The 14,098-nt window shown below is 41.5% G+C and overlaps 1 protein-coding gene across 1 annotated transcript in view; it reads right to left on the reverse strand.

Annotated features, from left to right (window-relative positions):
- Positions 1–14,098, reverse strand: part of LOC126088492 (laminin subunit alpha-1) — a 717,591-nt gene that overhangs the window by 654,220 nt on the left and 49,273 nt on the right. The window contains exon 7 of the mRNA XM_049906633.1: positions 7,681–7,915. Coding sequence (XP_049762590.1) covers positions 7,681–7,915 — 235 coding nt within the window. The remainder of the gene's footprint in view (positions 1–7,680; positions 7,916–14,098) is intronic.

Below are 14,098 nucleotides of genomic sequence, written 5' to 3' on the forward strand. Positions count from 1 at the left end.
AGCATCCCTGGTGGTAGATAAGAGTGACTGGTATCCACATGGGCCAGTGACCAAACTCTCAAGTCCACACTGGCACTCCTTGCGCAAAATGGCCAGACAAACCAAACTGTGGCAGGTGTGCTGCAGGTCACAGACAGTGGAGGATCATGTGTGGTTGCAGCTCGTAGAGCAACTCAGCTGGGCTCTACACCCCCATAGGCATGAAATGATAGGTGCTCAGGAAACGGAGAAAGGTTTCATCCAGTGAAGAATCCACAACAAAATTTTTCATTTTGGAGTTGAACATATGCTCTAGCTGTTCTGCCTTGCCACTTGGCTAAGGGTGGAATGGTGGAGTTGTAACATGAATGCCGTGAAGGGAACAAAACAGTTGAAAGGCCTGAGAAATGAACTGAGGCCCATTATCGGAAACTCTTTATGGGAAACTAAGATACTAGACAACACCTTAATAGAACACACCCTCAAAAGCGTACGAGTTGGGATCTCAGCAGATGTCGACACACGCAGGAGAATGTAAGGAAACTCGGAAAATGCCTCCGAAACCGAGACACAATAGGAGTTCGAGAAGGGACCCACAAGGTCTACGTGAGTGCATTCCCATTGTTGACAGAGAAGTGGACAAGAGGGCCAGGGATGCCCTGCGAGCTGCCTGTTGTTGGACACACTGCTCACAAGCTGCTACAAAATGGACAATTTTGCCATCAGTCCATGGGCAGAAAACATGTCTCCTAGCTAACAGTTTAGTGCATGAAACTCCCTAGTGGCTGTGGTGGAAAAGTTGTAGAAACTCATGGTGGGAATGATTACTCTGGGAGAGACAACTTCTGTTGCCACCAGCAAAACACTGTCAAAAACATGGATGTGATACTGTAAGGAAAAAATAGTTGCACTGGGGGTCTGAAGCCTGACCTGGCAGTTTATCTGGCCAATCCTGCTGAACAAACCAAACCACCTGGTAGAGAAATGCGTCGGCAGCAATGGCAGCTGCTATGTGTGAGCTCGTATTTGGGAAACACTAGACTGCTCGTAATTGGGAAACACTAGACTGTGGACTGTGATTCAGTATCAAGAATGAATCAAAGCAATTCTTCACGATAAAAGTCAGGATCAGGACCCACAGAAAGGTGTAACAGGGCGTCTGCATTGGCATGTTTAGACACAGGTCGAAAGTGGATTTCGTAATTGTAACGAGACGTGAACTGTGCCCAGAATTGTGGGCAGCTTACTGCCTTGTCAGGTAAGGAAGTGTAAGGGTTACACAAGGAAACCGAAATTTATGGTTAGTAATATGGTGAAACTTGGAGCCATAATAAAAAATATGAAATTTCCGGAGAGCATAGACTACGGGAAGAGCCTCTTTTTTCCAACAGACAGTAATGCTTCTGGGCTGGAGGGAGCGATTTAGAGGTGAGAGCAACAGGTTGTTTGGAGCCGTCAGCATATCCGTGCACTAGGACTGCACTGAGGCCATACTGTGAAGTGTCAGTCACTAAAACTTGTCCAGAGAGAACGTAGCTAATGCGACCCGGGATAGGCATAGTCAATTGCTCCAAAAATCATGGGAAAATAGCAGGGGCACTAGCCGCCACACCAAAAGGAAGGTGCAATAGAGAGAGACCAAAAGCAATGTTCAAAATCAGAACTCACCGAGGCTCTTTGTCCACAGAAACATGCAGATACACATCAAATGAATTAATTTTAGAAAAGTACTGGCCATCCAACATTTTTGCCAACAGTTCCTCTTGGCATGGATAAGGATATGTATCCACAATTGACTGCATGTTGACAGTAGTGTTGAAGTTGCCACAGAGGCAACGTTTCTCTGATGGTGAACTGTGTCAATGATAGAAAAGCCAAATGCGTGAAATGCATCCATCCTGAAAAGTTCTAGACACCAGCATCAGCAACCACCAAAAACATAATGGAATGAACCACTGACTTGTAAGAAGAAGATGCTATAAATTGTAGAATTCTATAATGACACTGCAGCACTTGTATCAGTCTGTGGCTGGAGCACTTGGCGAAAAAAACAATGAACTCGATAAATAACTTGGGAGAAGTTACAAGCATTAGAGTCACGCAGTTTATATTCTTCTCCATGTCCTGAGCAACCTTTGGAGAATGACCCGCAGAGGTAATGTAGCATTTCTTCTGGCAACCACTATGAGTAGCCCAATTCTTAGGGCATGTGAAACATTCATGCTGGACAAAAAAGAAAGGAAAAGATGGAAACAGAGAACGCTGACGGCCCTGTGGTGGTCGTGACTGCTGGAGACAGCGGCGCCGGGCCTGCATGTTTACTGCAACCACTGCAGCTTCCTTGTGCAAGCCATCTGTCGTCTTAGGGAGCACATCTTATGACATTACTGCCACATTGCCTCATGCTTCAGTTTGGTCACCTGTTGCCTGAGAATCTTCAGAATATTGTGCAATTTGAAAAACTTCTGCAAACAGAGTGTCTGCATGAGAATCATTATGGGTATCAGTAAAGAATTGACACTTACACCTAAGGCTATGAAGTTCAGCTGCCCGTGTACTGTATGACTGGTTTGATTTCTTGCCGTATCGGTAGAATTCAATTTGTGCTGCATTGACGTGTGTTTGTTTGGAATGGTATTTGGACAATAAACAGCACATGTGATCAAAATTAAGAGCAGCTGGTTCTTGTAAAGGGGCCAGCTGTCACAGAAAGTGATAGATTTTATGTGGAATTCATGAGAGGAAGAAGGCTTTGCCCAAATATGAATCTGTCACACCAAAAGCCAAAAAATGCTGTCTCAGTCTTTTTTCATAAGCTTCCCAATCCTTGACTGAGTCATCATATGGAGGTAAAGTGGGTGGATGGACTGGTGGAATAGTACCCTGTCTGTTAATGGAAGCCAACATAGTAATCACTGCCAAAGTAAGCTGTTCAATCGGAGCAGGAAGCACAGCATACATAATGACTAACTTGGTGAAACTGCACATAGAGACTGCACACGTGGAAACCATCCCAGTCTTGTCGCCAATCGTGTAGTAACCAAGTAATACATGAAACCAATCCAAGTAACACAAATATGGCTTTATTCATAAACCTCTGAACAATAACGGAAATAAGCCTCTCATGAATCCCCAACTGAGGTGAGCAGGACAACTGAATAAACACAGAGGGGGTCAGTCAGCACTGCTCTGCACGTACATATGCGCAGTTCATCAGCAGATGGCATGGCTGAGAATGCGCTGCACGCACGCCTCCCATAGGCGGCCCCTAGCGGATGGCCCACACTGATGCAGGTGGCGACCAATTCGAGCAAACATGCACAGCAACACCACACTGAGAGCACACACATGCACTAGTACAGGATCACTCTTTCTCAGGGGAGGATACTAATATGGTATACAAAAATGAGGTACACTATTTTTGCCCCCAGCAAGCAACAAATTCCCATATGCCCTGGTACTTTGTGATTCAAGTAGAGGATAGAGGGATTGTGCATTCAGCAGAACATGGAAGTCACGGTTTGTATCCAAGGAAAATAATTCATTTCATATCAGTCATGAGGAAGGGTCACTGTAATTGTGCCATAGCACAGCACATTGATATTGTTCGAAAGATGACAAACCTTACTGATCAGTTTTACCAAAGATGAGCACTTTGCAACTTCAGTGGATACTACAGTGCAAATGTGTGGAGAAAGTGAATGTGAAAACTGCACAGTTGTGTTCAGTTCATTTTCAGCCTGAGTATTATGAACGAGAATTAAGAAATGAACTACTAGAGTTCTACCAAGAAAGAAGCTACTACCCATTCCTCAGTGTAAACATTGCAAGTTGGAACGTGAAAGAAATTAAGAAAACAGGGATGCATGCAAAAAGGTAAGAAATCAGCAGATAAAGAATTAAATGCTCAAAAATAAATAAATAAATAAATAAAACTCAAACAATACTGTAACATAAATTAATTCTGATGAATGTAATGGTTGCCTGTTACTGTATTACTTTACTACAGTGAATGACTCACTACATTGTGTATGGAATAAAAAACTTATGTGGCTCAGGGTTACTCTTTTTCGTATTATCAAGTTGCAACTATTGCATTGTAAGAATGCAGTGCAACTTGTGACTGAAGTCTTATAGCTGCACATTTTATATGTAATCTACTCTGATCTTTGGTCAAAATCAAACATGGAAAATTCAGGATGGAATGTTACAGTATCATGAAAAGGATAGTTGCTACTCACCATATAACGGAGGTGCTGTCGCAGACAGGCAAAACGAAAAGACTGCCAGAATGTGAGCTTTTGGTAAATAGACAAAAACACGGGCACACGCACGCACGCATGTGCATGTGCAAATGCAATTCACACACTCGTGATCAGTCTCTGGCAGCTGAAGCCAGACTGGGAACAGCAGCACATGATGAGTGAGAGAACCGTGTGGTAGGGGTAAGGAGGAGGCTGAGGTGGGGATCTTAGGTCATACGAAAAATAGTTTGTTTTCTACTTCCTTTTACTTTGTAAAAAAAGAAAAAGTTTAAAAATCATAGTTGCACACAGATGTGTCATAGTTGACTGTCAAGTACTTTGCCACACAGTTAGGGGACGCAATACATGGTCATGTTTTACAGCCAAATGGAGATGCTGGCTTGAGCCATGATGGTTCATTATAGTTATAAGTTGTCACACTTCTGATTATGATATTAATACACCTGAAGATGCTCTGTTAATGACTGAAAATGAATCAAAATTGGGTAATACAGGTGTGTTCAACCATGATTTTTCAACAGTTCACAGCAGATAGACTAGAGATTCATCAGTCAACAAGCTTGACTTGGAGAAACATGCTATTGTGTCAATAAATGACAAAGGCCACATAATATATGTAAGAAAATGTGAGAGAAAACATGCCACCATACCCAGTTAATGGAACAGTCTTCAATAGAATGCATTTGTAGAAGAGAAGCTGTTCTGTACTGAACAATGCATGACCACATTAAAAACACATTTTAATGTGAAAGAATTCTGACTAAAGTTTCTGAATGAATTACCTGGAATTACATGCAGCAGCATGTTGCAGCCTAAAAATCATCCCTTCTCCCACCCCCAAATTCTGTCTCACTCAAGAACATTATTTTCAGAAGAATGTGCACTCTGTCACACTTCACAAACAACAAGTGTGGTTTTATGGTCTAGGAAAAGCAAGAGTTGAAAATGAGCTTGCCACATGTTATGATATTGGCTTGGATGCAATCACAATATCTGTCCTAACCATAATTTTTGAAGGGTAGGTGAATGGAAATTCTTATTTGGATATGTTACAAAGGTGGTTATACCTCAGCTTGAAGACAAGGGACTCGTGGATCATGGGCAATTAAAGTTCCTCCATACACAATTTCGTGGCTGCTGAATTGAGTATGGTTTAGCACATCTATCCCAGTTAAAAGGGTCACCATATAGCCCAGACCTTTCCATGCCAGACCGTTTATTATGGGGTATAATTGGACCCCTTGTGGCTCAGTGTCTGTACAACACTAACAAAGAATTGTGCAAAAGTGTTGAGGAAATGTTTTGAAGTATAACTTCTCTGATGCTCCATAAGATGTCAAGGAAGACATGAAGCTGCATAGATCTCTGTGAAAGGCATGGTAGTGCAAAAACAGATTGACTGGATACACAGTTTTTATGTGTAAGCATAACTTTTGTGATGCTCAACAATATGTCGAGGAGGATATGAAGGTGCAAAGATGCCAGTATTTGGCTGGCTGGATGAGGAGAGGTGACATAAAATTCCTGGTCATTATATTTTGAACTTAGGTCTTGTGCTAAATCTTACATCTCTCTACAATGTCTCACAGAATACATGAAACTTGGTGTTATTTGAGAGGAATAGGCTGTGTACGCAGAGTGGGGAACATACAGATTACTGGACACACGATTGTTAGATGTAAGTTCACTACTGTACTAAGCAGCAGAAAAATGCTCATGTCAGGGCACAAAAAGGTGAAAATGTCCCTTTTTGAAAGACTCTGACAAACCAGCTGCCTCAGTCCTCATTCTGCCTTCTTCACAAAAAATTTTGACATACGGACATATTCACACTCTTTTTCATACACAACATTCTAAATCATATTATCCAGTTTATCTTGCCTTGCCCTCTCATTGCCACTATCTATATATGTCTCTCTCTCCCATTGTCTCCTTTTTCTCCCATTTATTGCAGTACATCCCACCAACACTTGTCTCCTCTCTCTTCCACTATCACTGTCTCTTTCTGCACAAAAAAGTGTGAATATGTTTGCATGGCAAAATTTTTGGTGAGGGAGGTGGAATTTGTGCCCGCCACCCATCTGCTCTAGCAGATGATCTCATGCTGTAGTAGATGACAACTTGTTGTCTGACAAAAATCCACATCACAAAATGTATGCATCTGAGGACAAGAGTTTCCTCTGCTGCGTGCTTCTTTGCCACAGTGCGTAGGGTCCTGCCGTAAAGCGTGTGACAGGGTTGTCTCGCCAACACTGAACTGTCCGCAGGAAAAGTGCAGTCCATTTAATGTTCCTCTCATGTTACGTCTCTGTTCAAGTTATCTCATTATCAGGACTTAAACAGCTTTCTGTAGTGCTACCAGATTGAGACACAACCCATGAAAGACATCAGTGGTGCTTGTGTTTTGTGTGTCTATAAAGTGAATAACACTGCACTTTCCTGTGATGCCAATGGAGAACTAGCAGGCAAGACTGATACCGTACTTCAGGGAAACATTATTCAACACCTACCTTACGAAATCATGTTCTGAGCATGAAGTATCCACTTCGTGGAGCCTGTTAAATTATAATTAGTGTGGCAAGATCGCACATGTTTTTATTCCTATTATTATTATTATTATTATTATTATATGCAGACCACTGCAGCACAGCAGCATGCATGAATCCATTATAGACTGAAATCTCCAATTGCGTTGGATAAGCTTCACCTATGGCACCTCAAGTTCGTTTATTTGTATTTTCTTTAGTCACTATGCTAGATTAGCTTCACCTTGTGGTACATTAAGTGTGCTTATTTGTATATTGCATATTGCATTTTGCTTTGATCACTGTTTTAGATTAGCTTCTCCCACTGTACTTCACGTTTATTTGTGATTGGTAACTGTGTTAGATCAGATACACTTAAGGTACCTCAAAGTTCATTTATTTGTATTTGCATATTTCCTTGATCACAGTGTTAGATTAGGCCTATTTACCACACTTCGAGAACATTAATGGTCTTTCTCATTTTGTCTTAAAAAATTGTGTGAACTGATTCCCCGTACATGGACGGTGGGGATTACTGCACCGACTAGATTGAGAGCTTTTGTTCGTAAACATTTTTGTGGCATCTTACAAAGTAAAGGGGTTCTGCAGTTAATTGTGCCTGTTAACACACCAGTAAAGGAATTCTTTACTATTTGGACATCTTTTTTTTTACATTGTTACCGTGCTTTACCCCTCCGTTTCATGTTCCATGCCTGGCTAACACGTGGTATCCGTGTGCTACATTCAGTGAGTAGCACAGTTCCCACTCAGTTATTGTTGTTTCATTTTCCATTGTTGTGTATCAGTCCAAAAATATTTGATGAAAATGGAAAAGAAAGCTAGACAGAGCATTAATCAATGTGAAGGTAGCCTATGGGTATTTTAAGAGCTATAATATTTCATAGACTTACCAAACATTCTCCTGTAACAGGATTGCACGTAGCTGCATGTCCATTACAATTACATTTCCTGCATTCATATCCAAATTCATCATAAGGTAATGTTGACCCAATCTTAGCATATCCATACTGGCAATTTTCACAGGATAATCCCGTGTAGCCTGGCGGGCAAAGACACCTTTCCACTTGGCGTGCCACTGCTCCATCTGCACTTGGTAAGCCAGTTTTCAGTGACACAGCTTTCAATCTGTGAAATACAGATGAATGCAACAAATGAATTTTCAGTCATCTGCATCATAATGTAAAAACTTGTACCCCTCCTCATAGTTAAGGGCTTAATAGAAAAAAAAACCCTCTTCAAAATACCTTTATGAAAGAAAGTAGTGTACCAAAATTAATCCTGTTAGTGGTAAGGCCTTAGCCAATACCATTTGTGTCTGTCGGTAGTGATATGCTATTGATTAGGAAACTGGTAAAATGAAGTGAACTGTAAAGTGTACTAAGTGAGATGCAACAGTTCCTATGAGAATCAAGTATCACTGCTTAAATTTTGGTTCAGGAACTATTTTCACATTTAATGTATACTTTGCTACTAATGAAAATGTCATACAAAGAAACAATCACCAGTCATTTGATTGCCCTATCGAACTTACCTATGAAGGCATGCTGAAAAGTAACACCTCAGAATTTGAAGCTTTATAAATGAAATGACTGTTGTTAACAGTCAACAACTTTATTCTTCATCTCTACATATTTATTCCTCAATATAGTCACCCAGACAATGAACACATTTCTTCCAGTGAGAGACAACTTTGTTGATACCACCACTGTAGAATGTTTGACTTTGTTGATGAAGCACAGCTTCACCTCTGCTTGCATTGATTCATTACTATAAGTGAAGTCTTCGGATGTGTTGTTTGAGTTTGTGAGGCAGATCAATGACAGTGAACTCAAGGCATTGGATTGTTGCAGCTGTCACAGCAGTCATGTGTGGTCTGCTGAAGGAGAGGGTTCTCCATGTGAGGATGAACTCTTCAAATCCAAAACGTTATTAGAGCACACTGTTTCTCACACACCAACATAGTTAACGTTACACACTGCCATGTTACACGCTACAGTTCAGAGACCTGCAGCGGCAGAGGGCTGCAAATATTTAGACGTGAAGAATAAAGTTGTAGAATGTTAATAACATTTGTTATATTTAAAAGTTTTAAAAGATTTCTCACAAAAAGTTTGCAGGCATTACTCTTCAGCATATGCCCTCATATATTATCATTTCATAATGTCTTAGATAACAACGGAAAAATAGTCAAGCTGTACAGCCAAGAGCATGATGTGGTATCAAAGCTCAGTAAGAGATCACCAGCTACAACAGTGCCACACAGAGATTTTGTGTGTTATCAATATTTAATGTAGCATGAAATTTGTTATTAGTGGGTGCCATGATTTAGCAGCACACAGCACAGTTAAAGTCCTACTCTGCTTGGTAGTTGTCATCAGGGCTGATGGTGTGTTGCTGCTGCAGCAGAGTGTGCAAAGCAAACTGAAAATCCACAAGTATTCAAAAACTCTTTCACAATTTATCAGAATCAGGGTTGCAAATTCCACATCACTCTCATGTCTGTATTAAAGAGATCTTGATTTATCCAGTATATAGACAGCCAATAGTGGTTTGTGCAATGTATATGCTTTGTTTGAAGTATGACATAAAACCATTAGCTGAGAAGCATAAGAGAAGAAGCAGTGGCTTTTCTCTTTCAAAGTGATTGTTTTTCTTCTAATACACATATGGAAAGTAATCTAGAAGTCATTCCCACAGTTGTCAGTGTTCATAGATTAGCACCAATCACAACATGCCATCACGTTTAATGTACCAAAGATTCTTGTGATTATCATAATAATTGGGGCTCAAAGCAGAACTCATTGAAGACAATTCTACTCCAGTCAGTGAGATTCCAGGCCTAAAACATGTCTCACACCACTCTGGACTGTGGTGGGATACCAACCTGACTGATACCCACAATATAGCCCTACAACTAGAAGTGATGATCTGGGGTGCCATTTCTTTTCATCGCAAGATGACTTTGCTGTCATCTGCAGCATCCTTACAGCACAGTGGTATGTCAGTGATATTCTATGCTCCATTTTGTTGCAAGCCATCCTGGACTTACATTTCAGCAAGATAACACCCTCCCGCACATAGTGAGAGTTTGCTTGTCATCAAGCTTGCCAAACTCTATCTTGGCCAGCAAGGTTGTCAGATCTCTCCCCAGTTGAGAACATTTGAAGCATTATGGGCAGGGCCCTCTAACCAACTCAGGATTTTGATGATCTAACATCCAATTGGATGGAATTGCATACTCTATGCCTCAGGAGGACATCCAACAACTCTGTCAATCAATGCCAAGCTGAATAACTGATTGCATATGGACCAGAGGTGGATAAACATGTTAATGACTTGCTCAGTTTGTGAAGCTCTTTCTCTTGAATAAATGGTCCAATTTTTCTGAAATTGTCATCATTTCTTTGACTGCGCATGAGCATCATATCTACCAATTTGCCTGCAACTAATTATGAATATTCTGTAACTGGAAGCTTTTGTGTTATTTTTCTTTATCACTGGTTCTTATGAAATGCTTTTCACATATTTATTGAGCCAAAGGTATGACTGATGCCTCTGTTTGTATATTAAGTAACTAATTTTCGAATATTTTTAAAGGAATGAGTAAAAATAATCACATATTGTATAATGCAAGTATCGAGTAAATGGTTGGCATCTAAACAAGAACTGGAACATGGTAACACTGCTTATCTACATACACACGGCTATAGTGTACTAGTGCTACAGCCTGGTTGAGCTGAGATGTTGTTTTGGCTGACTATAGTGAGATATATGAAGAACAGGGGACATGAAGTGAGAGGCAATATGAAACTAAGGCCAAAGGCTAGGTCAGAAAGAAACTGCAGGGATAACTCCTGTTGTGTTCTTACCTTCAACCCTTCCCTTGAAAACGCTGTGGAATCTGAAAGAACTGTTTATTGTTTTATGAGGTCATTTCAGGTGCTGTCAACAACAGGACAGATGGGTGATGATGATGTTTGGTTTGTGGGGCGCTCAACAGTGTGGTTATCAGCGCCCGTACAATTACCCAATCTTTGCTCAGTCCAATTGCGCCACTGTCCTGGATGATGATGAAATGATGAGGACAACACAAACACCCAGTCATCTCGAGGCAGGTGAAAATCCCTGACCCCGCCGGGAATCGAACCCGGGACCCCGTGCTCGGGAAGCGAGAACGCTACCGCGAGACCACGAGCAGCGGACAGGACAAATGGGAACCAATGATTGACTACTTTGGGCAATAGTAAAAGGTCACTTCTAACTTTCATATTTGGACTTTACTTTCTTGGTGCACATGGTGATTCATTAGTAGCTAATATTTTTCCTGTCATAATTGCTACACAACACTTTCAAATGAGCCTTACTAAAGACTGAACATGCGACCTTGACTCAAAGAGTTCCCTGTAAGCCATTTGTAATCCTATCACAGTGTTTATGCAATGGAAATGTGTGCTGGTTGGTCTATTAATTCGGTTATCACTATGGACTTAGTTTATAGGTGTTTACTCTTTAGACTCTGTTACTAACTGGCTGGACTCTGACACTGTAAAAACTGGACTTCGGTTGGATTGCTTACTTATAGATAGCTTGTATTGCTCCAACGAGCATTATGTCAATTTGTTAAATAAACTGGGATGAGGCTTTGTTAATTTTGAGTGTAGATTGTCTTTATGTGTTTGGGATCTGTGGCACACGCAAATCAGACATTGAACATTTTCTGATTAGGTGAGAGTGTGGCTCTTTAACCATGGAGCAACTATAACTACTACTACTTTTAATGCAAACAATGTAGAACTATGAAGAACTACCAGCAGTAACTTTACAGGGAGAGCAAGCATTAGTGAATGAGGCAGGTATGTCTTCTGTACCACTCATTTTTACAACTTTTTCATCCCCTAATGAACAAAGTGAAGAACAGAGCACTTATTGCCACTGATTGCAGTTACACATTGTGGCTTGCTATGTGGGATGTCATGCCATCTGTAGTGCGGCCCTCACCTTCTCCATGGCCCAGATGCCGCTATCAACCACCACACCAGTGGCCATGGACCACATTAATGGCAGTACCATTGCCTAGTTGTAAAGAATTGATTCTTTCACCATGCCCACAACACATGCTTACTTTGGTGTGTAACACGTCAAGGGCTTGGTAAAAAAGGAATGCTTGTAAGAGATAGGTTTCAGCAGCTCTCCTGCAAACATGCCCCATCTGTGGAGATGAAACAAGTTTAGGTTCACCACCCTTAAAGGTAGCCAAGCCAGACCTTTGGGCCTATAATGTCATCAGGTATCCTTGCTTGGAAACTTTCAGTTTTACCCACTTAAAACACCCAAGTCACTCATCCAGGAAATTTTCGTGTGGTAACTGATCTCAAAGTGGACAGTGTCTTTAGGGTAGACTCTTTCCACACGTTGGGGTTTATGGTTCATGAAGCATTATGTGGCATGTGATCCAAAGGACCTTGCACCATGCACCATCACTCTTTGTGATAAATATGCTCAAAACTTCTCATCTGGGTTAGGCAATGCAACTGACTTTGAATATCAAGCCACTCGTAAGGTGACACCTAACCCACACCTCTTCAAAACTCGCACGGTGCCACTGGCTCCAAAGGACGCCCTCAGAACAGAACTAGACAGACTTACTCGTGAAGATGTCATTGCCCATTCGGTTATTCTCTATGGTCAGTGGGCCACCGCTCTAGTAACAGTACAGAAACCCAGTAGAACTTTGACAATACAGTCACTTTAAGGTCATGATAAATGCACAAACTGAAGTGGAAGCTTACCTCCTACTAACCTCAGATGACCTTGCAAAATGAGGCCACAGTAAGTTATTCGCAGATGTGTATTTTCAAATTCCCCCACATGCAGTATCACAAGCTTACTGAACGCTTAGTATGGCAACATGATGATATCTTGGTTACAGTAAGACTCCATAGGGATACGTTCACAACTTCAAACTCTTATTCCAGAGACTGACAGCAAATGGACTCAAATGGAATCTGCAAATATGCTTTAATGCAGTGTCCGTGATGTATTTGGAGTTCAAACTCTGTGCCCATGAACTTAAGCCAACAGTAGATTATGTTGCGACTGACAACATGCAGCCACCCAGGTAAAAGCCGTAGAAGTTTTCCTGGATAAGATCAACTATTAAGACTGCTTCTTTGAAACCTAACTGAAATTGAACCAATTATGATGCCAAGTCGCATGTTCTGAATGTTGACCTTGCTGCCAACAAGCTTCCTAGGCTTGCAAAGAATGCCTTCAGTGGGCACTGTGCTTGACAACATATACCCCTCACCTGCCACTGTTAGTAGCATCCAGTGTGTGTCCACTCCCTTCCCTCCATGGTATAGGCACAGTCCTGTTCCATAAGTACCCCAATGACACCGCATGCCCTATTGCATAGGCTTCTAAGATCTTATACGCCTCCCAGAAACTCTACTCCAAAATCTAAAATTGAAAGAGCCCTCAATATCACCTATGTAGCCCAGAAATTTAAATTATTCTTTTAATGACAGAAATATCATCTTGTCAAGGACTATTAACCTTTACTCACCATCTTTTGCTCTAAGCATCGGTTACCAGACTGACCCACCCATCTTCTCCAGCGCTGCATGCTGTACTTGTTCCATTTTCATTATTCTATACAGTGTTGGCAGTGATGCTACACACTAAAGGGGGATACACTGTCCCGATTCCCCATGAGACTCAGCACAGCTCTTTACTAACACAAATTGGTGTGTTTCCATCTTGATTCAGATATGCATACGTCCATTTCAGTTTTCCCGTTAACACCATGTAACATCATCACTGCCACTGAGAAGGACCTGGTCTTACACCACTTCACTCACTTTGTACAAAACGGGTGGCTAGACACATCGGCCAGCCCTGATTTTTTCCGTTACTGGCAATGGTGAAATCAAATGTACCTAAACCAAGGGGTTCTGTTTGAGTCTCAGAAGAGGACCATTGCCATGTCCTCATTCCTTCCTCTCTTTCTAGGCATGATGACGGGCCTTATCCCCCAATATTCCACCTGTAAGACACATCGAACTGCACCTCCCAGCAGTTCTCTCTGTGGCCTGACACTGTGGAGTCATGGGAGCATATCCACCTTGATTTTGCAGGACTGTTTTTGAGCTTCATGTGACTGGTTGCGATTGATTCTTCTCCTCACTTCCTTTTGTGTTCCAAATGTCCAAGGGCTGTTGTGCTGCTCCTATTATGGATCTGCAAAAGATCTTTGCCCTCAAAGGCACACTACACACTTTGGTTTCCTATAACGGAATGACGTTCATA

The sequence above is a fragment of the Schistocerca cancellata genome, chromosome 6 (genome assembly GCF_023864275.1).
Source record: "Schistocerca cancellata isolate TAMUIC-IGC-003103 chromosome 6, iqSchCanc2.1, whole genome shotgun sequence".
Taxonomy (NCBI): Eukaryota; Metazoa; Arthropoda; class Insecta; order Orthoptera; family Acrididae; genus Schistocerca; species Schistocerca cancellata.